The sequence below is a fragment of the Alexandromys fortis genome, unplaced genomic scaffold, assembly GCF_014885135.2.
Source record: "Alexandromys fortis isolate MF-2015 unplaced genomic scaffold, M_Fortis_MF-2015_v1.1 scaffold_104, whole genome shotgun sequence".
Lineage (NCBI taxonomy): Eukaryota > Metazoa > Chordata > Mammalia > Rodentia > Cricetidae > Alexandromys > Alexandromys fortis.
In genome coordinates this window covers 4249555-4275051 of record NW_026068000.1, presented here as the reverse complement: position 1 = coordinate 4275051, position 25497 = coordinate 4249555, and the positions used below count along the sequence as shown (strand labels likewise).

The following is a 25497-nucleotide window of genomic DNA, read 5'->3' as shown; positions in this document are numbered from 1 at the left end:
ACAGAAGAAGGAAGATAAAAGTTCTTTTGGGAGTCATGACCCAGCCACAGAGCAAGCAAGATGTGACTGCCTCGCTGCAAAAGGTGCCGAGCCACATGGCTAACATGGACAAGAATAATGAACTAATATGTTATTACAGTTAATAAGAAGCCTGAGCTAATGTGCCAATCAGTTTACAATTAAGAAAAAAAAATATGGCCAAGATCAAAACCACTGATGACAACTTATGCTGGAGAGGTTGTTGTATAAAAGGAACACTCCTGCATTGCTGGTGGGAATACAAGCTGGTATAGCCCCTTTGGATGTCAGTGTGGTGATTTCTCAGAAAATTAGGAAGCAACCTTCCTCAAGACCCAGTAATACCACTTTTGAGTATATATCCAAAGGATGCTCAATCATGCCACAAGGACATGTGCTCATCTATGTTCATAGCAGCATTGTTTGTCATAGCCAGAACCTGGAAACAACCTAAATGCCCCTCGACAGATGAATGGATAAGGAAAGTATGGAACATTTAAATAATGTAGTACTACATAGCAGAAAAAAATAACAACAACTTGAATTTTGCAGGAAAATGGATGGAGCTAGAAAACATCATTTTGAGTGAGGTAACCCAGACACAAAAAGACAATTATCACATGTACTCACTCATAAGTGGCTTTTAAATGTAAAAGAAAGACTAGCCTACAAATTACAATCCCAGAGAACCTAGAAAACAATGCGGACCCTAAGAGAGACTTACATAGATCTAATCTACATGGGAAGTAGAAAAAGACAAGATCTTCTGAGTAAATTGGGAGCAGGAAGACCATGGGAGAGGGTTGAAGGGGAGGGGAGAGCTGAGAAAAACGTAGAGTTCAATAAAAATAAAATTAAAAAACAAAACAAAACAAAAACAAAAGGCATTTTCTATTCCTACTTCAAATACTCCACACCACCACATACAGCACCAGAAATCAGTCAACTGGAAGAAGCTGAAGCACAGGTTATATTTTAAAAACACACATACACCAAAACAGAAAGTTGAAAAAGCCAAGAGAAAATAAGCTAACTCATGAGTTAAAGTGGATAATCTGTCTCTAATTACTCGTGGCTGTGGCATGAATTTCTTGTTTAAAACAAGTTACGATTTGCAGTGAATATCAGCTAAACTTTTTGTCCCAACTCTTCTATAAAAATTCTTTTTTTTCTTCTATAAAAATTCTTATCATACAAAAAGTAGTAAAAAAACATGAGCATAGAAATGTCAGTTTATATATTGAGGCTTTCATAAATATATAGCTGAAGAGAAATGGAAAAATCAAAATGTTTGACTTATGTTAAGCTCTATTAGACTCATCAGCTGATTATATACTGATGCCTTTAGCTTAAAAGTCACTGGAGGGCCGGAGAGATGGCACAGTGGTTAAGAGCACTGGCTGCTCTTCCAAAGGTCCAGACTTCAATTCCCAGCAACCACACAGTGCCTCACAACAATCTGTAATGAGATCTGGTGCCCTCTTCTGACCTGCAGGCATACATACAGACAGAATACTGAAGAACATTGTATCCAAAATAAATAAATGAATCTTTTAAAAAAAAGTGGCTGCCATGAAGATGAATCTTTAAAAAATAAAAGTCACTGGAACCTCCCTTCTGCCTCATGGTAGCTATGGTGATGTATGCATGGGGAGATGAAGGAGCCATGGTGGCTATGGTGATGTATGCATGGGGAGATGACAGAGCCATGGTAGCTATGGTGATGTGTACATGGGGAGATGAAGGAGCCATGGTAGCTATGGTGATGTGTACATGGAGAGATGAAGGAGCCATGGTAGCTATGATGATGTATGCATGGGGAGATGAAGGAGCCATGGTAGCTATGGTGATGTGTACATGGACAGATAAAAGAGCCAGGACATGTGTCAGTGTGTTCCCTCACCATTCAACTGTATCACTTGTTCACAGGGATCAAATTCTGAGTTGGTGACATGATTTATGATCCTATTATAAAACATGAAGAGTATCATGAGATAGAAAAGATACTTCTGAAGTTTACGAGGAAATATTTTCTTGGTTTGGAGAGATGGTTTTGTCAATAAAGCCCCAAAACCATGTAAAAATCTGAGTTTGGTAACCCATGTTTGTAACTCAACTGACAGAGTTAGGCAGGCAGTTAGGCCTCCCTGGAGCTCACTGGCCAGCTAGCAGAGTTCACTTGGTGGTGTTCTAAGCCTGTGAGAGATGATCTAAAATAAAGTGCAGGGGGTCTAAAGGACAATACCTCCCCTTTGACCTCCACATGCATTTGCACACATCAAACCTAACTATGAACATACGTGTGCATTAATCACATGTGCAAACACATATTTTCTCATGTAATCTCTGTCTTAAAAGAAAGTTGAGGAACTTAATAGGTTCATTAAGCCTTTGAGACTTGATATCATTGGATAACTATCACAAATATCAAAAAGATAAGACAGAACCTTATTTCTTGCTAGCTCATGGTTCTTTTTTAATTCTCTAATAATAATACTTGCATGTTTTATCTGAATTATTTCTACAGTGTTAATCTATGAGGTAAAGGGGTTATTCACTCTTTAAGTGTGGACAGAGGGCATTAATTCATTCACTTCATATCTATTGAAAAAGCTTATTATTAAGACACGATAAATCAATATATACAATTCATATGTTTATTGTTAATTTAAAAACCCTTGTTCATGCATAATCTCTTTATTTTTGTACATGGATATTTTTAATAGTCTGGATTGAACCCAGGGCTTTGCCCATAAGAGGCTCATGCTCTCCCACTGAGCTGTATCTATGACTCTTCCTGCTCTCTTTAGGTAAAAGCTCCCCTGAGTCCTCTCCATGCTCCTTGTTTCTATTCTTGGTCTATCCTTCCAGCTGTTCTTCTGGCAGCCTCGTGTCCCACCCACAGGACATAGTCTCTTCCAATCTGGTCATTCCAGTGCCCACATCAGTGCCCAAATTACCTGTCTGTTGTTACTTTTGTCTCCCATGAGATATTTTACTGTATTTCCTCCCACACTATCCATCCCCCCTCCACCCCCAAACATCAAGAATTCTCTTTTCTCTCATCCATCCCTACCACTCAAACAGCTTTCCCACTTAGGCATGTCAAACTACCCTTCTCATTTCTTTCAGATTGCTTCTAAATCCCACCTGAGTCAAAAAGCCAGTTAACAATTACACCTACACCATGCTCTGGATGTTGGCTTCACTATTCTTGGGTTTTTTTTATATACTAAGTTTTCAGGACACAGTGACGTTTCCTTCCTCTCTCCTATGTTAAAATGTCCTGTGATGTTACATGTATTAACTGAACAATATATGGCTGATTTTAGCCCCCTTGATTGGATTGATATTCTCTAGATTTTAAGTTCTTCCTCATTCATCTTACTAAAAACATCTTCAAAATTAGAAAAAAATGTCCAAATATCATCCACATTTCCTTTTCTCTACGCTCCATGTGCATGCAAGTGTGTGCTTGTGTGTCCATGTGCGCACATGGGTAGTGCACACATATGTTGGGTGTGCACACATGTATGGTAATATCAGGAATTGTCCTTGTCACATCTTATCCACTGAGGAGGGATCTGTCAGTCAAACCCAGAGTTCAGTGATATGGCTAGTCTGCCTGGTCAGTTCACTCTGGCCAACCCCTTGTCTCTATATATTAAGGCTGAAATTTCAGGCAGGCGACTGTGCTAACTTGGCATTTCTGTAGGTTCTGAAGACCCAAAACTAAGGTCTTCTCTTGCACAGTAAGTGATTAACCAATGAGAAATCACTCCTTCATATTTTACAGTAGAAATTTTGCAGAGCAGAGAAGGAAAAGTGAGCTCATCCCATCTCAAATTTCCCACTCTAGACCAGATGTGGGTCACTGAGATGAAGTGGCACTGCCCACGACTCCCAGAAAATCACCAACTTGGTGTAGAGCACAGAGCAGCATGCCCAGATTCACACCTGTGTGGCACAGCAGCTGACTGCAGAACTAAAACCATTTCCTGACACTAACTCCTGAGGACCCTCGCTCCTCAGTACACAGCTCAGCAGAAAATTTACTCTCATCCAAACTTCTGGGGACCAGTAGTATTCCAAAAACTTGTGTTTCTTTTTCTTTTAATTTTTGAGATATCTGAATTCAGAGAAATCTTGAAGATAGGGTCTATGTCTAAACAGCCTAATTATGAAATTACACAAGCTATGCACAGATCATTTGCACTGTCCCAAAGAGTTTCTTTGTACTTTTCATGGATCTATATGTTTCTGTGAGCCAACCCATGATATGAATGAGATGTGGAGCTTTCCTGTTTACAATGGTAATAACAAAAATCTTTAGAGTATTCCTGACTTTTAATTTTTAGATTAGGGATGCTTGAACTATAAGCATTCATTCAAATTATAATCTCAGTTTTCCTAATACACAATGGGCAGGGTTCATTTCTCTTTTTCACTCCTATACCCAGAGCACGGCCTGTCAGAGCATGTGAGGTTGTGCATGAGTTGTATGTCAGGGAACTTCTGTCTCCTTATGTTATGAAGCGGACAAGACTGCCATCACCAAACATACCTAGATTCTGTATCAATAAGTAGAAACAATCTCTCTACCACCCTTCAGATTACTCCACAGTATTAATTTGAGACCTGAAAAAATTCTGTAGAATTCTCACTGATAATGTCTCTTATAAAACTAGAAATAGCCCACATAAAAATGGCCAAGAATACATCAGCTGGGAGAGTAGAGGTTCTTTCCTAAGTGACCTGCTGAGTCTGAGTAGGAGGCAGTGCTAAGAAAATCATAACAATATGAAAAGAAACATCTTACAAAGTACTATGATTTATTTTTCTAACATGCTTTGTGGTTGTCATAAGTTCAGGCAACAACTTGGTCATTATTTTGAACGACAATTTGAAATATTATTATTGGATATATTTTTTTAAGAAATAAGATTACATTAATTTACTTTAGTGGGTATGTATGTGTACTATGTGTCTGTATGCTGGTAGACACATGTACTATGCATCTGTATGCAGGTAAGCACTATGCATCTGTATGCAGGGAGGCACATGTACTATGCGTCTGTATGCGGGTAGGCACATGTACTATGCATCTGTATTCGGAACTATACGTCTGTACGCGGGTAGGCACATGTACTCTGTGTCTGTGTGCGGGTAGGCACATGTACTCTGTGTCTGTGTGCGGGTAGACACAAACCATGAAGCACGGGTAGAAGATAGAGAATATTAGAGTCATTTCTCTCCCTCCAGCATGTGGGCTCTAGGCACTGAAATCGGGTCCCCAGGTTTGGAAGAATACATCTCTACCTGCTGAGCCATCCCACCCAGTCACCAATGGATGCATTAATTGGAGATTTAACTATCCAGTCCTTCATCATCGTGCTAGAGAGTCAGTTGGTGATTAGAAGATGCACCAGCTCTTGAAAGCTAAAGTCTTTAACAAGAGAAACACGAAAAAAAAGTCACTGTTTTCCTCTGCATGTACGGAACTCAACATGCATTTAAAACTAGGTACTGACTGAAATAAGGAACCAACTATATTTGAATCAGTCTAGACAGAGTAGCATGCCTGTTTTGAAATTATTTAAATTAGGAATGGCAAAAGGATCTCAATTCAGAGCTATATGGCAATAAAACAATCGGTTTCTCAGGCTAGAGAAATGGCTTGCTGCTCTTACAAAGGATCACAGTTCAGTTCCTAGCACCCAGATCAGGAGGCTCACAAAAGACCACAATCGTATCCAACGAATCCAACGCCCTCTTCTGGAATCCATGGGCACCTACACTCCCAGGCACATACCCAAATACACCTAGACATATTAAAAATAAAAAAAAATCCATCTTCTACAAAACCCATTTTGTTTACACTGTGAATGGCTACAGATATTGAGCTCAGATACTCTCGCCAGATTTTCAGCCTTCCCCTTTAGTCATGTATCCCCCCATTTTTTCCTCTCCCCATCCTCTCTTACCAATCTCACCCTTCTCCTTTCCTCTCATTCTTCTCTTACTTGCCTTCAGAGAATAAATCATCTTCACTAAACAAATGGTCGCTATTTGCAAATAAACTCTCTATTACAGTTCCTTTTTGCTTCCATATGGCCCATAACAAACTTATAAATGTAAGTATTACAAGATCATTCTGAGGTAAGATGTGTTATATTCATATCAGTTTCTATAAGTTAAGTTTATCTTTAGGTCATGATGTATCTTTGCTTTAAAGCACCGACTCCTAATTACGTATTAGTAATCTGAATATAAGCTTAAAATAAACCAAGGTTATGTGTCAAAATTATAACTCCTATCAAAATCACACATTAAAATATCACCCCTTTACCCCTCTGTTCCTCCAGTGTAAATATTCTGTACCCGATTAATGGAAAGTAATACCAATGGATTTCAATCATACAAATCAAGCTCTTTCAATGCCTTTCAAAATACTCATCTATTTTCTGGACTTAGAATGAAAAAAAAATCTTTTGTTGTTGTTAATCATTTACTATGTTTCACACAATTTCTTCTTGACTTCAGTGTTGCTTCCTTTGTGTTTTTTTTTTAATTCCCCTGTCCTTGGAGATGTGTTTCAATCCAGTAATATCACTAGACATTTTTCGTTTCCGATGCATGGTTATCTTACGCATCTGGACTCTTATCTATTCATTGCTATTACATCCTCTGTTTACTGAAACTACCTCTAACCTTAGGGTGAATAAAATAAGATTTTATCTTTGCAATTTTTGCATTTTCTTTGATCCTTGGTTTTCAGCACTTCTAGGTTTGATTTTAACATTTAATTATGTTTTTCTACTTCATCAACTGTGGGAGAATAACTTATTTAGATACAGTTTGACTCAATAAGCCATTATTCTAGCCTTATTGTCATAATAAATTAATTGAAAAATTACATAAATAAGTTATGTCCATGCATGAATAAACAGGAATGCATGTATAATACTTATATATCAGTATTATAATATATAAATGATGTACCACATATTGTGTGTGCATGTGAGCTGTGCTTTGTCTACACTAAGAATCTTCATATCTCAGTGTGTTACATGCTCTTCATGATGACCTTAGAAAGTATGTATATAAAGACAGTGTGTGCATAAAGCCCATTTTATCAACTAGGGAAACTGAGGGTTTAAAGCCTCACAGACATTTCTATCAACTGGTATTTGAATTTTTTTCTGCCTAATAAAGTCTTCTCTTCTCTCCTATTATACTGCATACACCTAAATGTTCCATAGTGGCTACCTCTCTCCAGCAAAAACTGCACAGACTTGCTTAGATGATGCCATGTTTAATTCTCTAAAATAAATTATTTGCCATGATACGGGGGATTTTACAAGACTCTACCTGCCACTCAATCTCTTTGTGAAATGAATTACATAGGACATTACATACTTATGAGACATCTTATGTTCTATTTATGTGTGGGTCCAAGAAACTGTATCAATATTTAGTTCTCGAAGAAATGCTTCCATCTTTTTCATAGTTTCCATTGCTTTCATCACCAAGTTTGAGGCTACAGCACTTTAATAACTGAAGATGCACAAATCAGTGTTGCAAGCACCACGAAGGATATCTAGACAGAACCTGCCTTCACCTTCCATCCCGCTGACCTCATCTCCCGTCCACACCGCTCTACTATGCTTGTACCCTGTTCTGCTGACCCGCTGCCTCAGGTCTCTCCAATCTGTTTGATGGTTAGCACAGATAAATGCAAAGGGAATCTTTCCCGGGCTTCTTACTCTGTCCCATCACTGCTAGGCTAGTACTTAACTCCCCACAGTGGCCAACCCTCTCCAAAACCTGCGCACTCGGCTGAAAGTACTTCCTGCATGACATTCGTTCACGTCTACTGCTATATATTAATTACCCTACAGGCTTTCCAGGTGCTACATTGAGGATATAAATGTATAGCTAATCTGTAAAGAACTATAGCATACAGTTGTAATCAAAGAAATATGCTTGTATAAAGCCCCTTCTCCTTACAACCTTACACAGCAATGTTCTGTATACAGCAAGAATTCATCTATCATCTTACAAGGCAATGAATAAAAACAAATCAATACTGCAGCCGAATGTTCCGGAAGCCAGATCACACCTGTTCAAGCAGCAAGTGTGGCCACTGCTCTTTCTAATTACACCAAAGGGAAGCATGAAGCTGCAATGTGACTATGTCTTTAGTAACAATGAAGGAAGAGGTTCTAGGCTCCCTGGGTGTGGCAGGTATGAGGTAACTGATAGAATTTTAGCCGTTGCTGTCCTTGCACAGTGCTGGTTTTATATTACCTATTCTCATTTACTGTCTGCCTGTGTTGTTAAATACCGAATGCTTATAAAGCAGACATTTAATAGAGGTTACATATAAAGAATATGCATTAAATTCCTGTGCCCCTGGTCCCCCTTTGGCTTCCTCAGGAGCAATCCCACACAATCCTCCTGTCCTCTGAATTGGCATTCCCCTTAACTCTCAAGGGCTTCTGTGTCCCTATATCTTCACAGAATATTTTTGCTTCCTGTTTGTGACAAAGGTCTCCTTTTTAATTTCTCATTTTCTTTATTTGATGGTTTGTAATTACCTACCAACTCATACTTTAAAGGTGTCTTTTTCAGTTATATTTATGGCAATATGTGTTGACAGCACGTATCTCTGAGTTCCGTTCTCTCGTTATTAATGCATGTGAACACACCAATCATTTAATTTCTGATACACGTTACATAGTCTTATTTTTAAAAATCATCCCTAACCTGCGGCCATGAAAATATTTTCTCTAGTTTTTTTAAGAGGTTTATGTCTTTGTCTTTCAAACATGTATGCATATAAACCACCAAAAACTAATTTTTATATATGAACAAGGATTTGATTTTTGACCAAATATTTAATGAGTTCAATATTTCATCCACTTCCTCAGTGATGAACAAAGATGGCTGCATGCTATCCAGAGGTTTCAGATATATGTATCACTTTGGAAACATCTCATTTGGGGTCTATTAATTACTGAAGACTAGTTGCCAATTGATGAACTAGTAGGACAAGTTCCACACCACTACCCCTGAGTATCTTCGCTACACTGTGTCAACGATCGTTTTATTATGTAGTTCAGGCTGGCCTCAGACTCTCAGTCCTCCTGTGCTGAATGTAATGGCTGTGTTCCACAGTACAAAGAGTGTTCCCATCTCTTGGTCTTTCATTTCTCCATAGGCATTTTGGAATTGCTTGTCAAGTTCCAAAAATTAAAAACATGAATTAAACAAACAAATTTTGCTGAAATTCTTTGCTGATGCAAGACCCACTGTATCAGTTTCAGCCTAAGCGATGACCTCAGGATGCTGAGGGTTCTGACCCATGAGCAAACTGTACTTCCTTATTTATCTAGGCCTTTTAGGACATCTCTGAAAAATGTTTAATCCCTTTCTACATAAATGTTTTATGTATTTTATAGAATTTATCTCTCAATACACATATTTTTGTGCCGATTTTAAGTGAAATTATTTAGACTTCATATTTCCCTGTTTTGTTTGGTTGCACTGTGAAGAAAAGGTGTGTGACTTTAGTAAGTCTTTCCCATCCACATGAGCAGCTGGACTAAGATCTGTTTTAGGCTCTCTGGCAATGAGTCTGAGGATGCAGCTCCATGGTTCATGGCCTGCCCGGATACTTTTGAGTATCGTTATAAACAAAAAGCACACACCCTATATGTGACGGTAAAGCTGCTTTTTGTTTTTGAGCCATACTTCTACATTTAAATTTGCCTTAGTTGATCAGTTATAATACCCATAAACTTGATCAATAGCTTTATGAAATATTAATTTCATCAAAATTTTTCTATTATTTATACTATTTGCTAATGTTGACACTGTAAATCGTCTTCATTAGGTTAAGGAAAGTCTTCTTTCATTACAAGTTTAGTATTTTTAAGGATGAAAAGATGCTGAATATTTTTGCCTGGACTTCTGGAAATAAGCATGTAACTTATCTTACTTAATTTGCTAATGTGGTAAATTAACCCACTCCTGAGCTTGAACCCACCTCACATTCTGTGACAAACCTAATGTATGATGATGTAATCTTATTTTTGACAGACAGGATTTTATTTTATAGATAGTTTGCTCAGGATTTTAGGACAATGAATGGTGTGCTGTGGATCTTGTCTACTGATACAAATTTAAGGCCAATTCTGTTATATGTATATTTCTGTTCTTGATTAAGGTATTGTGTATGTGCAGCTCATTTAAAAATGTAAAGTATAATTAAGAAATAGAGGTTAATAGAGAGTCATCTGTAATAGGTAAGCTTGTAGTCATGTTAGTTACGTTTTCTAGATGTACAAGGATATATTTCAGATGGATAGGCATTCTTCAAACATTTCAAAGCCTACAGTATATGGCATTTAAAATGTTTTAAGAACTTAGGACTTTTCATGACAATGAGACACATCTGTTCCTGGTAACACCAATTGCTTCAAGAGGAAGATAGGCATCAAAGAGGCTCTGTATGGAGCTTGCTAGCCATCTGGCCACTGCTTGATGCTATGCTGAATAAACTGGACATGCAGGACCCACAGAGAAATGACTGCTGAACTTGCCTAAAAGTGAGATGGTCCTTCAGGGTTCCTGCTTCATGAAAGAGTTTGCCAGACATTCTGCAGGATACAGAAGAAAGTGACCGACAAACTGCCAATACTGGTGGAACTGTTTGTGAAATATCCTGCTTCATGGAAAAGTCTACTGGATACTATGGGTCTACCGGCTGAATATGGATGCTCTAACGATACACAAGAACTTTGGGGGACTGTCCACCAGCGATACGTCTCTGTCAATTCTAGAGTTTTGGAAGTTGCTTACAAAAGATTTCCTGCTTACTGAGGTAATATTATATCCTTCTGGAGTCTTTGATGGAGTTGAAGAATACATAGTTATAGTTTCCCTTAGTTATGTTAAAAGATAAACTGGATATAAATATTATACCTATAATTCTTGCTTGATAACTGTTTTGTTGTATGTAATTTTACTATGTTAAAGTTAAAACCATCCTGTTTTATTTAAACAGAAAAGGGAAAATGGTGTAGGAGGTCCTTCTGTCTATGTGTTGCTTTTTTGGTTAATGAATGAAGAAACTGGCTTAATCTGGTAAGGCAGAGTAGAACTAGGTCGGGAAAACTAAACTGAATGTTTAGAGAAAGAAGGTGAAGTCAAGTAAAAGCCATGTAGCCCCGCTGGAGACAGATGTCGGAACTTTACCCCATAAGCCACAGCCACACAGCAATACACAGACTAATGGAGATGGGTTAATTTAAGATATGAGTTAGCCAGAAATACACTTAAGCTATTGGCCAAACAGTATTGTAAATATATGGTTCTTTGTGATTATTTTGGGGCTGAGCAGCCAGGAACAAACAAGCATCCTCCTACTGCATAGAATCATGTTTAAAACAAACCTAGACTATTCGCTTTCACTATATTGGTCTGATTTTGATATCAATATTATAATATAGAGTATTAGCTCTACATTTTAGGGTTCATTTTTTTCCTTCCTATATCAGAGCTCAGATTGTATTTTTAGTTCATCGTCAAAATGTGCTTATTTTCTCATCAATTCTATTTCCAAATAACGTACTAAGTGTTCTATATTACTTATGTGTGTTTAAATCTGTGTTCTTTCTTTGCTATAGAATCTCATGTAGACCAGGCTGGCCTGGAAATAATGATGCAGCCGAGAATGCCCTTGAGATCCTACTTGCCCTGCCTCCACCTCCCAAATGCCACTATCATGGGCATCGCACACAGTCACCAGATCTAAGTATTTTTAATTTCTATTTTAAAGCTTTTTTTGTGCTTTGTTTGATATTTTTAGCTTGAAAATTTATGAATTTTTAAAGACAACTTTCTCACTTAAAATGTATTTATATTGCACTCAACGACTATGACTTGTGTAGTCTTCGGCGTTTTTAAGATGGGGAGAGAATGAATGGTAATGTTGAGGTTTGCTGTAGAAACTGGATGCAGAGAGGACAGGCATAAGAAATGAGAAGCAGCAGGCCAGCAAGCACAGATCTAGCGAGCTTGAAGAATGTGATCACACAGGGAACAGAAATGAGGCAGGAATGGCCATGAGAAAGACAGAGCATTCTCTAAGGAAAGAGAATCAAACAGTTCTGGGCAGATTGGGTGGAGTCATCAGTTGGTGAGTCATGCATGATAAAGTGCTGAAGCTCAATTTTGCTGGAAAAAGGAACAATAATTTTCCTCATTTCTACAGAAGGATAATTAAGAAAATGAGAGTGAGTAAGACCAGAAAGTTCAGGAAATTGAGATCACTTTTATTTTTTAGTTTTAATTTTTAAAATGTGCATATGTCTGTATGTATGCCAAATGCATGAAGGTACCTATGCAAGTCAGAAGAGGGTACTGGATCCCCTGGTTATAAATAAGTACATGTGAGCTGCCTGATGTGTATGTTAGAGGGCTGAACATCTGCAAAAAAACAGCAACAAGTGGTCTTAACCACTAAGCTGTCTCTAGCTTCAGAATCAAATGGATTTAAAGGTTAGAACAAACTACCATCATGGAAAACCTGTTATTCAGTCTTTCTCTTAAGTATTTGACTGAGGGTCAGCAAGATGGCTCAGTAGCGAAGGGTACTTGCTGCAAAGCCAGACAACCTGAGTTCAATCCTCAGAACTCATTCAATGGAAAGAAAAAAAACTGATATCTGCAAGTTGTGCAAAAGACTTGGCAAATGTCCATACACTCATGTGTATGTGTTCTGTACACACGCAAGTAAATAAATAACAAATAACTGTAAATTTTTTAAGAAAAGACTTTGGCAGAGTTCTCACATTCTACACAAAAACATTTCTAACTTTTAAAATGCATTGTGAACACAGTGGTAATATCAGCAAAAAATAAAAATCAAAATTGGAGGGAGGCACAGACAACATGAGGACGGTAGTTACATGGGGGTATGACCAATACAAACTGATCTGGGGCTGGACACAGAGAACAAAGAGAACCCATCAACAGCCTCTAGGCGCCTGCCCAGAAGTTATGCCATCGTCACTAACTCCTACTGTAGACATCAAACATCTATTTCACACAATAAATCTGCAATGCATAGTGGACTTGGCAAAGCAAATTAATGTATTGTAAGAATGTCTTGAGTCTTATAAATTTATTTTGTCACATAAATTTCAAACTTAAGTTTTAAATGTGGCTTAGTTAGAGAGAACCTATTTATTTTTTATTCCTTGGATATCAGCTCTACAAAAGTTAGTATCAGCAATCTGAAATAAAAAAGAACCTAACTTTTTCTCAACCTTCTATTTTCTACCCTCATATGGAAATTCCTATGATATAAAAACAATGCAAAAGAAACTATAGAAACTGGCTATCTTCTAATTTGTTATTATATACACTGCTATTTTCAGCACAACAACTATGTTGACAGAATTTTGGCTGTCAGACACTTAAAAAGGACCTTCATATTAAAGATGAATTTTGAACAATTAGAAACTTCAAAACTTTTTAACTTATTTTCACATTCTTACATCACATCTAATTCTAAAGCATCAAAGCACATTCTGGGAAAACAATCAGTATATCTCTGAATTGAGTTATCCCACATCTGATAGACCCTCAAACAGGTCTTACGGTTTCTTTGAAGTACTACATCCATTCGACTATGTTTCCCAAGCTCCTAGGAAGCCATGCAAACTGGTGAGATGTGGGGATTCGTGGAGGAAGGGAGAAGCCACTGAAGAATGTTAATTGACATCATTTAATTTACATGTGTACACTTCCTACTGAGACCTGAAGAAGGCACTGGAAGGCAGAAGACGAAGAACACGAATTCGTGAGGAGGCAACGAAAGGAAGACAATGACTTTGGAGGTAGGAAGCAGCACTTGACAGACATCTTGACAATTCCAGTTAGAGGTGGTATCCTTGGGGCTTCCTAATGGGCTAGATGGGGTAGAGAGGAACTGGGAAGGATTGCCAATGTTTTTCTGAGTAACTAGGCACAGGGTGTTTCCCTTTACTACAGTCATGGATGTCTGAGAGAGGAATGGGTTTTAGGGGAGAGAATCAATATACATATTTGAAAGAGATACATATGGGTAGATTCAACTTGGTGTAGACATAACTCAGAGAGAGGAGCTCTGGGCAGGCGGAGGAAATAGATCTAAGCATGAAGACAGTCACTGCTATTTATAGCCATAACTGAAGACATCTTATTTTGTTTGATCTCAAAAGCTAAGAATGGTAAGATCTGATTAGTATTTTATGGGAGACAGTTACTGCCCCTTGAGTAGGTCAGCTGCCTCAGCAGAGAGTAGATAGAAGTGGAACACAGGACCACAGGAAAGCCCAGGCACCTCCTGGTCTACACCAGAGACAGAAAAAGACTCTCAAGGAAATAGAGGGGGAAAAACCTGGATAGTGATGTTACAAACTCAGAGGAACATTTAGGATCAAGATACCTTTGTAGCTGATGCTACAGAAAAGAAGGCAGCCGAAAGCCCATCATTAAGACCAAACATTGGTGGTCAGGTAGGAGTCTTGGCAGCTCAAATGGCAAGCAATGTGGGATGGGGGTGGAGTGGGGACTTTTGTCTTAGATCAGCTGTCCTCATAGCTATGCAGAATGGATATGAGAATAGAATAATATCAGGGCAGGGGCAATTCCAGGGCTGCTTCAGTACTTCAGTGAAGGATAAATGAAACTAAAAACATGGTGAATGGGGTTAAGGAAGCACTGGTGTAAGACATAACCCGTAACTGAACTGGAGATGACTAAAATAGGTACAGCTTGATATGGAGATAAAGGAAGAAGATGCAGTCATGACAAGAATCTATAAGAAAACTAATGGGCTCAAATTTGGATCTGCTGAGTTGGAAGTTCACAGGTACCCAGTAGGCAACTGAGGCTAAGTCCAAGACCCAGTGGAAGGACTGAATCAGAGATACAATTGTTCTTGGAAGTTGGCTTCTTTAGAGAGCTTGGAAGAGGGTTCAGTGGATCAAATGCTTTCAATACAAGCATGAGGACCTACAGAATGCACATAAAAAGATTGCACACGAGTAACCCAGCCTGGAGATGCGTGGGGGTAGCTGGGTATCCAGAACTAGCTGCTTGTGAGTCTAGCCAATGGTGAGCACCAGGCCCAGATAAAAGTACCATCTCAAAAAGATAAAGGAGAGAATTCACCTGGTGTCTACCTCTATTCTCCACATGTACACATATCTGTGTGCACACCTACATGCATATGTAGACACAAATATTTATAATACACACATACACAATAAACAGACAAGCAAGCAAATTAATTAGCTAATGACTACACAAATACCATCTTCACTGAAATCTAAGTCCATACAAAAGAATGCACTAATTTTGCATTCAGCAAGTATTGACAAAAATATGCAGACACATAATCAAAACTAAAATCAAACTGTAGCACATTTCTGTCACTCCACAGGGATCCACCCTGCCCCCTGGAGGCAGAATTTGGAGTCATCAGTATCAGGTGGCAGTTGTAACAGGAGTGCAAGTGGCTGAGGCCATGGGACAGGAGCATGCAAGGCCAGAACAGCAATGCAAACAAGGACTGATGGTAGCCTCAAAGGAGTAGGCTATGGGACACTCACAGAGGTGTGAGGCGAGCCAGGAAAGGAGACAGAAGCTTTGGAGAAATGCAACAGCCACCTGTGACAAGTACTTAGCAGCAACAAGGGCCAGAAAGAACACACAGAAGTCAGTTGCCCAGCAACAGATACTCAGGATCCTTAGCACTGTGGAGAAATGACTGAGGACAGCAAAGAGCTCAGAAATACTACAGCAGCCTGTGATAAATGCCTGGGCTTCCAAGGTACTTGCAATAAAGTACCTGGAACTGCAAAAAGGAGGATCTTAGCAGCTGCGATCACATGCCTGTAGATCCTGTGCTCAGAATGGAGAAAGGAGGCCGGGCAGCTCCTGGACAGTCTGCTACATAGAAAATGTGAGGCCAGTGTGAGATCCCATCTCAACAAGAAACAAACCACACCATCCTGAATCTGAATGGAGTTAGAGAAGAGAGCTGAACTTTCTTGTCTGCCACTTTCTAGTTATGTGACCTTAAATTATTTCAATTTATATGAGCCTGGTTGCTTGTCTCTAAAATACAGTGGCTAACTCAGATGACCTCCACTGTCCCTTCTGATGAGAACGATGACCCTTGTAAAAGTAATTTCAGTACACTGGTAGGAATGATGTGAGCTGGAATGATCCATGGGAGAAACCTAAAAACCATGCTGAAAAACAGAAAAACAGAGACTGAAGAATACCACAGATATCATGTTCTCCCAACATCTATGGAAGAATTAAGTCGTGGGACAGTCTTCTAAGGTACTGATGGGGCTTCCAGGCCACTGTCAGTGAATCCAGAGGAGCTAACATTTATACAGATTGCAAATGTTAGGAACTTGCCAGGCACCTCACGTGCAACTAAAGGTAGATGGCTAGTGTGCTTCCTCTCTGACGGTCTCTCCAAGCCCTGGACATGGTAGGCAACATGCAACTTTATATCACAGTCAAAGCTAAGGATAGCAAGGATGAGGAGCAGCAAGGACAGGCTTCTCTGAAATCTGTATTACAAAGTCTCACAGAAATTTTCAATTAAGAATCATGGGAGCAAACCACAAGAAAAAAAATCTTTTCATAAAAGCATTAAGCAAGAGCAAATGGGTTCAAATTCACTTCCCGATCCCCCCACCACATGACAGTTGTCTACAGTTCACCTTCTTTGAGCACCACACAGCGTCTTGCATCCACTTGGGGACTGTATAGTACAGTATCTCTAGATTTATATATAAATCCAAATCTGCTCAATTCTATAATCTAGTATCAATCAAAAGATATCAAATGGTAACCTATATGTCTCTGACATATGAACAAGCATGTGAGTGTGTGATCACAAGTCACAATTCAGACACATCCGAGCTCTGTTAAAGAACCTGTGTGCCTTGGCTATCTCATCTCTGGCCATCCTCCTCTCTCACAAGGTCTTCTGAAAATACACAAGTTCTCTTTTACCTTGTGTGCCCCCCCAAAAAAATCACTTATAGTGGGAAATCACAAATTTAATGTGATTAGCCAAGGATGTAAATGAATAAATACTTGCTATATAATATAATTTCTTCGCACTAACATGTATTATATGTAATGAATTTGAAAGATGGTAACTGAAAGAGAATAATGAATTCAAAAATGGCAATAGTAATGATGATGAACATATTGAAAAAAATTCATCTGGTTATGAAAAAAAGGGAATATTTACAAACCAAATCTTAATATCTGGCCAATTATGGCTATCTCTGCAAGCTTTTTAGGAAAAAGTTTCAGAGGGAGACAATTTATTGCATAAACGTTGTTTTGACCATTCATATCTAAGGATGTAAGTATTTTAAAAATATTTTAATGATTTATAAAAGCACAGATTATAAATAATCTTCCTAGCTATCATTATTAGTTCAGTTTAATTATCATTACTAATTAAAATATAGGCCATGATTTAAGGATAAGTTTTCTGGTTGGGGATTTAGCTTAGGAATAGAGTGCTGTCCTACACAGAAGAAGGTACTGAAGGAAAAACATGAAGGCCAACAATGCTTTTCCAGACAAGCATTCTAACTGAATTAGTATGTACATATTCTTCATAAGTCTGCTTTCATTTTTTAAGCATTGCATTTCAAGTAGAATATAAGTATCAGAGAGTATAAACCATGAATGCATAAGAATAAGAAGGCATGGACATTTTCAGAAGCAATCTACTATGAAGCAAACTGTCCAATCTTGACTGTAAACACAGTAAATTACAGTTACACACACGAACACGATTATTCCGACACGTCTTTACATGCTGTTTAAGTTAACAATGCACATTCAGAGTCCTACAAAAGGTGATAAGCAATTCTCCGCATAAATGGTTTATGAACACTCTTTCTACAACTATAAAAAAATCTTAAGTTTGTGTGTGGTGTGTGTGTGTGTGTGTGTGTACACACACACAAGTGCCTGTGCATGTCTGTATAGAGGTCAGAGGTTGACCACGATGAGCTCCTCCATCTTTTACCACCGTATACTTGGGGACAGGGATTCTCTTTGGAGTAAACCGTCCCAGCGAGGCTCTCTGGCTAGAAAGCCCAGGACCCTTACGTTGCATCTCCCCCAGCATGGCTGCATCTGACTTTTATGAGGGTTCTGAGGATCTCTATGCTGGGGCTCATGCTTGCACAGCAAGTTTGCACCCACACACTGCAGACTTTTATTCTGCAGCATTTAAAACAAAACACCTATTTAGGGACAGTCTAGAAATTAGAATACAGCCTTTCTTATAGTAGATACTTTAGATTTATCTAATTTCTCCTGATGTAGCTCATTCTATTGCCTTAGCCAATAATATAGCTCAGCACAGAATACCCCTGTCTAAGGAGATGCCAAAATATACCTGCAATAATATAGCTCAGCACAGAATACCCCTGTCTAAGGAGATGCCAAAATATACCTGCAGTATACTTCCAGCTATCTCAGAATGATTTCTAAAGTGGTTGAGGGAAAAAGGGAGAAACGGGGGGAAAAGGTAACAGGGAAGAGGGAGGGAGGGAGAATGTTCTAATTTGGTAAACAGCGTGAGTATACAAACATACACATTCATTATGCCATCTCTTTAATGTTTAGACACACTTAAACATTTTTTGAAATAAAGTTAAGGCTAAAACCCCCACAATTTCATATGACTAAGGACCACTTGTTTCAGGGACCGCTGGATTGGATGGACACATAAGCCAGAGCCAGCAGCCAACCTTGGTTCTTCCAGCTCTGCATCAGTCTGAAGGGATGTCACTTATTTAAATGAGAGGAACGTGCAGGTTTACTCGGGCAAGGGAGACGGGAGAACAGCTTCAAAGTCTGGGCGTCTGCCTGTCACACAGATGCCACACTGGGTGAGGATGGGCTCTGTGTGGCCTGTTCCATTCTCTCCTACTGGCTGCCTGATGGCTATCTGTGGGGAGACGCCAGGAGCCCTCCAAGAGAGTTGGAGTGCAAAGACAAGATAAGAACCGTACAGGAACCCCACATGGCAGGGACAAGGGTCTCCCTGGGGTCTTCATTTGGATGGATCTCCAGATAGGAGCAGGTAGGGAAGTGGAGTGATACCGCTGACAGCCACAGAGCCCTCTGCTCAGCTTCCAGGAACGATGGGTCAAAAGACTACGACTGCATTGTTAATGAATGTGTTTCTAGCACTCACTGTGCCGAAGGAAACATGGAGCTGCAGCACTCTGAAACTGGCGGGGTGGGGGGGCGGATAAACGTGGATTTTGGAGCCAGACAGTGAAGGCTTAGGGAGGGTGTCTTTAAGCAGATAAATGTGGGCGCTTTGAAAACCTCCTGTTGTGCAAGAGTGTTTTCCCCACTACCCAGAAGACAAAGAAAACCGGCGAGTGTTGACAATACTGTATTAGAAAGACACCCCTACCTAATTTGTTCCCCGCCAATATATATATTCTTTTTAATTGACTACCAGCCAGCACGTTGGCTCACACTATCTCACTCATGCGTCCTTATCTCTCTGCCATACACACAAGGCATAGCTGGGGATTTCAGTGTGCGGGGAAGCTACACTGAGATTCCAGATCTCAGTGGGGTTGGCATGAGAGGCAGTCTCTTCAGTCACTGAGAAGACAATGTCCTAGGGGGACTGGAATTAGTCCTATTTTGCACCATTCAAGCCAAAATGCTACTTATCAGGAACCAAGTAATTGCTAGCTAATGGCTATAGGGAAAAAAACATTGCATTTCAAACTACACATCTCTTGGCATACGTGACAATAGTAGGTAAAGCCATGGAAAGCTTGACTATAAAGTGGGAGTAGCTTTAGAAGGAGGGCAAATAGCAAATGTGAGAAAGGCGAGTTACCTCATCGGACTGGGAGGGGCTGATTCTGGGCATGGGCGACACTTGGGGCGTTTTCAACTGTGTGCTGTTGCCGTCTGGCACGAGTTCCCGGTGCACCGTCTGGATGTGGTTCTGGAGTTCGCTTTCAGACTCAAACTTGACATTGCAACTTGAACAGCGCGTCTTCAGTCCCCCCGCCTTGCCTTTGCCCTCCAGAGCACATAGATTCTCATTCTGGCCCAAGCCCGGTCTGCCGGTGCCAGAAGGGAGACTGAGGCCCGGGCTACTGCTCTTACTGAGATTCACACAGCCGGCACACAGACCATATGGCAAGCCATTGATATCAAGTTTCACCAAATCTTGCTTGGAACGGAACTCTTTGAGGCAAGATGCGCACTTGTACAGTTTCTGAACGTGCTGGCCACGCCCAGTGGTCTGCATGGTGGACCCATTCCCTGTCTTCTGCATGTGGAAGGTCCCATGGATTTTGAGTTCCAAAGTGGAGGTGACAGTCTGCATGCACACCACACAGCGAAAGCCAGTCAGGGAATTCCTCAGGTCGGGATGCATCTGGCAGTGCTCTAAAAACTCCTCTTCGCTCTGTAGGGGCATCTTGCAAATGCGACAGTTTCCAGTATCCAGGCTCTTGCTGTGTGTGACTTTGTGTTCAGTGAGAGTCAAAAGGGAGGGGAAGCGCTCTCCACAGATAGGGCACATGTAGTGTTTGACAGGACCTAGGTGGGTCTGCATATGTTCACGGAGCCCATTTTCGGAGAAGAAGGTTCGTGAGCAAACGTTGCACTTGTAATTCCCTTTAATGAGCTCTGCTTTCTTCTTCACGATGGCACTCTCTCCGGGTCTGATGTTGTGATCCCGGAGCTGGTGGTTCTGCAGCAGAGTCTCCATGGTGTAGGCCGCCCCGCAGATGTCGCAGCCATACATGGGCTCAGAGCTGTCCACGTCCTCCTCGCTGCCATCGTGACTGTTATGCGACTCCTGACTGTTGGTGAGCAGGGTCTGCAGCTCCGCTTCCTCCTTCTGCACTTGCTCTGAGGCCCCATTCGTGCCACAGTTGGGGGTCTTGGTTTCAAACACACAGTGCTTCTCCCTCAGGTGCTTCTCCAGCAGGATGACGGCGTGGAAGGCCTTGCTGCAGAACCTGCAGTTGTACTTCTTGCTGTGCGTGGTGATGTGGCACTGGAGCTCCACCTCCGTGCCAAAGGACTCGCCACAGAAGATGCACTTGTGCACCTTGCCTTGGTTCTCCAAGTGGTTGTGCTTCACATGCAGCTGCAGGTCTGTCTCATTGCGGAAGTCCCAGTTGCAGGATGTGCAGCGGTAGACCTTCTTCTCGTTGCTGTGTTTCACGGCCAAGTGCAGCTGGATGGAGACCTTGGAGTCGAACACTTCTTGACAGAGAGTGCAGCGGAAGAAGACAAAAGTGTGCATGTCCAGTAGGTGCTTCTGCAGGTCATCCACCGAGGTGAACTGCTTGTCACAGCTCTCACAGATGTAGTAGGTTGAGGTGATCATGAAGTGGATGGTCACGTGCTTCAGCAAGGACTCTTGGTTGGGGAACTCTTTATTACACTGAGGGCAGGTCAGTTTTGGCAGCACGGTGTCCAGATGGGTTTTGAGGTGAGTCTGGAAGCTGTCTAAGGATGTGTACTTAGCACCACACTGATTACAGATATATTCTCCAGCAGAACGGGCAGGACCGCCTCCCACCGCCTGCATCATCTTAAGGGATGTCTGCTCTATGGCCACAGGAGACAAGGGGCTCAAGGCCCGGGATTTCTTCCCATTGTGAATATAATTCAGGGCCAGGGGAATGTTTTTATGATTCTCTTTAATATGCTTATTCAGTTTAAGAACACTGTTGAATATTGGCGAATTCGTACAATAGGAACAGGAATAAACTTCAACTACAGGTTCTTTTGGAGTCCCAAGCACAGGAGACCCAAACCGGGAGCCACTGAGGTCACAATGGACCTGTCTTATATGCTCTTCGAGGGAAGAGTCAGTGAGAAACCCCATGTAACAATGGGGACAGAAGAACGCATTGCTGTCCTTGGCTGCAGGGTTGGCAAACCCGTGAGAGCATCGGATGTGCTCCTGAAGGGTGTTGAGGTCATTGACAACTTCAGAGCAGAAGTTGCACTGGTAAACAATGGCAGGCATGGCCGAAACAATCAGGCCTGGGTCCTGAGCTTCATGCACTTGCTTAAGATGTTCATTTAGGTTATAGAGTGAGGGCAAGACCTCCAAGCAATACTGACAGATATGGGCCTGCTCTGGCTTATCTAAATGCATAGTTTTCAAGTGAATCTGCAGAACTGCAAGACTCGAAAATAACTGTTTGTTGCAGTAAATACAGCTGTAGGTGACTTTTGCTTGTTTGCTAGAGGGGCCGGTCATGTCCGAGGTCTGCTGTGCAGCTCGCTTCCTCCCTCGGCTCTTTGGAATGGGTGGAGCGGCCTCCACCATGGTTGAGCTGTCCACTGAGAGGTTGGAATCCGGAGTCGTGCTAGACACAGAGGTATACCCCACAGTGACCAGAGATGGGCTGTTGCTGGGGTTGCAGGACTCTGGCTGCTGGTGACTGTCCACGTGGCTGTAGAGCTCCTCGACGGTGAGGAAGCTCTCTGAGCAGACGCTGCATGAGTTCTTCTTTTCGCCTGCATGCGTCTGCTCTACGTGGTTCATGAGGGAGGCCTCCTCCACAAACAGCTCGTGGCAGTACATGCACTGGAGGGCTGCTCGGTCCTCATTCGGGGAGCACTCGGGGTGGCACTCTGCAATGTGCTTCTGCAGGTCCTCTGGGAAGTCAAAGCCCTCCTCACATTGGCTGCACTTCTGAGTGTCCTTCATCTTCCAGTCCTCCATCCTGGAGCCAGACTGGGAGCCGTCCTTGTTCCGCTCATGAACCTGCATATGTCCGTGCAAGGAACTAGAGGACAGAAACCCGCGCCGACAAATAGCACATTTATATGGCTTGTTGGATGTGTGAGTCTTTAGATGAATCTTCAGATGATCACTGCGAGAAAAGGCCGCGTCACACTCGCTGCAGTGGTACTTCTTGTCCCCCGTGTGGAGCTTTATATGGCGGTCGCGGCTCCGCTTGTGTTTGAACAGCCGACTGCAGTAGGTGCATTTGAAGGGCAGCTTGTCACTGTGGCTCTGCTCATGGTGCTTTAGGTAGCTGAGGCGGCTAAACGACTTGTCACAGAACTGGCACGGGTACGGCAATCCAGGGCCACCTTCTTCCTCTCCAAAATCGCAGCCTTCTCCATGGCTGGGGGACGTCTGGTCCTTACTGGAAGGTGAGGAGGCTGGCCAAGAGCAGGTGGGGTCGTCCTCGACATCAGCTCCATCTGCAATGAGAGGCAACGGGACATCTTTACACAAGCTGAGAATCCAGGAGTGAGTCACTCAGACCGTCTCAGTGAACACACAGGTGGGGGCGGGAAAGAGTGAGCATTTCCGTGAGACAGTTCCAAATCTGAGCCCCAAGCTTCTATTCTTCATTTACTTTTCGCTGGTTTGCAAAATATAGAGATATTAAATAGTTCTTTGTCTAAATTACCCCTTTATTACTTTTTTTTATCATTTTTCCTTAGAAGTGAGGCATATATTACACATTGACAATTTTATTAAAATGCAGATTTTAATATATTTAATGTTTCTTTTGTAGTCGTTCGAAAATGATTTGCATATTCTGTGAGCATGTGAAGCAGCAAATGAAAAAAGGAAATATTACAGGAGTGATTTAAAATTAATGCAGTCAACCCAGATGTCTAATATTTAATAAAAAATTCCCTCTCCATTTTGCTTGTTTTTCTATAAAAAGGCAATTCTGAAGACCAAAAGTCTTTTATGGGGTTCTTATTGATACAGACCTTATTGCTTTCAGCAAAAAAATATTAAAAAGTAAGCACATGAAAGGAGACAGAAAACACAATAATAATTATGTCTTGTGTAATGAAAGACAACCAGGTTTTCTTCAATAACTGAAAGATTCAGAAACCATAGTCCAAAAAAATGGATTATTAAATGTTAGAAGGCTCTGCTAGATATTACATACAGCTAGGATCAGCCAGGATCAAGGAAAAAAAAAAAAAAGAGCGCTTCGGGAGGACCAGATTGCAATCGTCCATTTTGTTGGAAAAGTTCAAGAGGTGGCCCACCATTTCTTCCTTCTGTAAAAGGCATCAGTGGCCTGGACTTCCTTAGCTAAACAGGACCTGCACTTTGAGGTGAGCAGGGACAAAGCAACTTGTGAAAAACTGGAAACAGGAAAAGTGATAAATGATTATGGTAAATGCTGAGAGATTTATGTGAAACAAAGATCAGACAAACAAGGCTGCCAGCCAGATCAAGCTTAGCACGTTACATGGGAAGGAGCTCAACCTTAGATTTATATTAGCTGGTGTTTTGGGGTTACATGGTGTTCCCCTTTTTTTCTGCTGTTTCCCGAACATCCAAGTAAAAAAAATGCACCCTTTTCTTAACAAGTTATAGAAACTCTGTTTTACTTTTTATAATAACTTCTAACTCAAGGTCAGAAGAAGTTTTAAAAGTATCCAAAATTTAAAAAATATTTTCCAAAGCTCCGAAAATTAAAAGACTGGGAGAGAGGCATGACATCATTGCTGTTAGAAACATAGACAGGTTCTGAAAGTTGTCTATGAGAATTGAATCCAAAAGACTAAATGCCTCAGTACTAAGGTTCACACATAGGTGACATGGTGAACACAAAAACAGAAACAGGCAGGCTTCATGAAATGAATTCCATGTCTGCTTTCTTTAAGGTAACAAGATTTTACTAGACTGTCAGCCTCTTCCTTATCCACAGGAAACAGATGAGGATCGCTCCTTTCCTGCGTGGAGAAACTGATGACACGACCATCTCACTATCGATGCCAGATGGCAGAGCTCTCACCCTGAGCAAACAACCAAACACCATTCCTGGATCCCTGCCCGCCGCAACAAAGCAAGCTGCAAACCTCATGATTCGACCTCCCCATTTATATGAATCCACAGACGCTCATGCTTCCAGCTTAGGAGAGGATGTGATAGTCGCAGGTAAGAGTTGTATGGACACATCAAAACCACGCAGAGACACGCAACTCATGATGCAATACATGTGGAAGCAATTAACAAAGACTAAACCAAAAGCAAGCAAGCAAACAAACAAAAAATCAAGATGACGATAGCAAAAACAATGGGACAATCACTCAGTTTTCTCTTTAAACGACATGTACACTTGGTATTCTCCAAATAACCCAAACTTTCTATAGATCCTTCCAATTGAAACATTAATAAATTTACTCTGCATCCTGGGTTCCAAATCCTGCCATGTTTCCCATTTGTCTTTTATATTTAAATCCTGCTGCTTTATTTTAAAATATTTTCAAACACATCATCTCATTTTCACGTTTGCAGAAAACAGCGAGGAAGCATTTGCTGTGTTTCCAGACTGCTATGAAGTGAACTAGCGGGCCTAACATTCCAGCAAA

At 40.9% G+C, this 25497-nt stretch overlaps 1 protein-coding gene across 3 annotated transcripts in view; it reads right to left on the bottom strand.

Moving 5' to 3' along the window:
- The window catches only part of Znf521 (zinc finger protein 521), a 294857-nt gene that overhangs the window by 146417 nt on the left and 122943 nt on the right, over positions 1-25497 (bottom strand). For all 3 annotated transcript variants that reach the window (XM_050160679.1, XM_050160676.1, XM_050160678.1), the window contains one exon: positions 20000-23352. In XM_050160679.1, coding sequence (XP_050016636.1) covers positions 20000-22912 — 2913 coding nt within the window. In that variant the 5' untranslated portion in view covers positions 22913-23352. The remainder of the gene's footprint in view (positions 1-19999; positions 23353-25497) is intronic.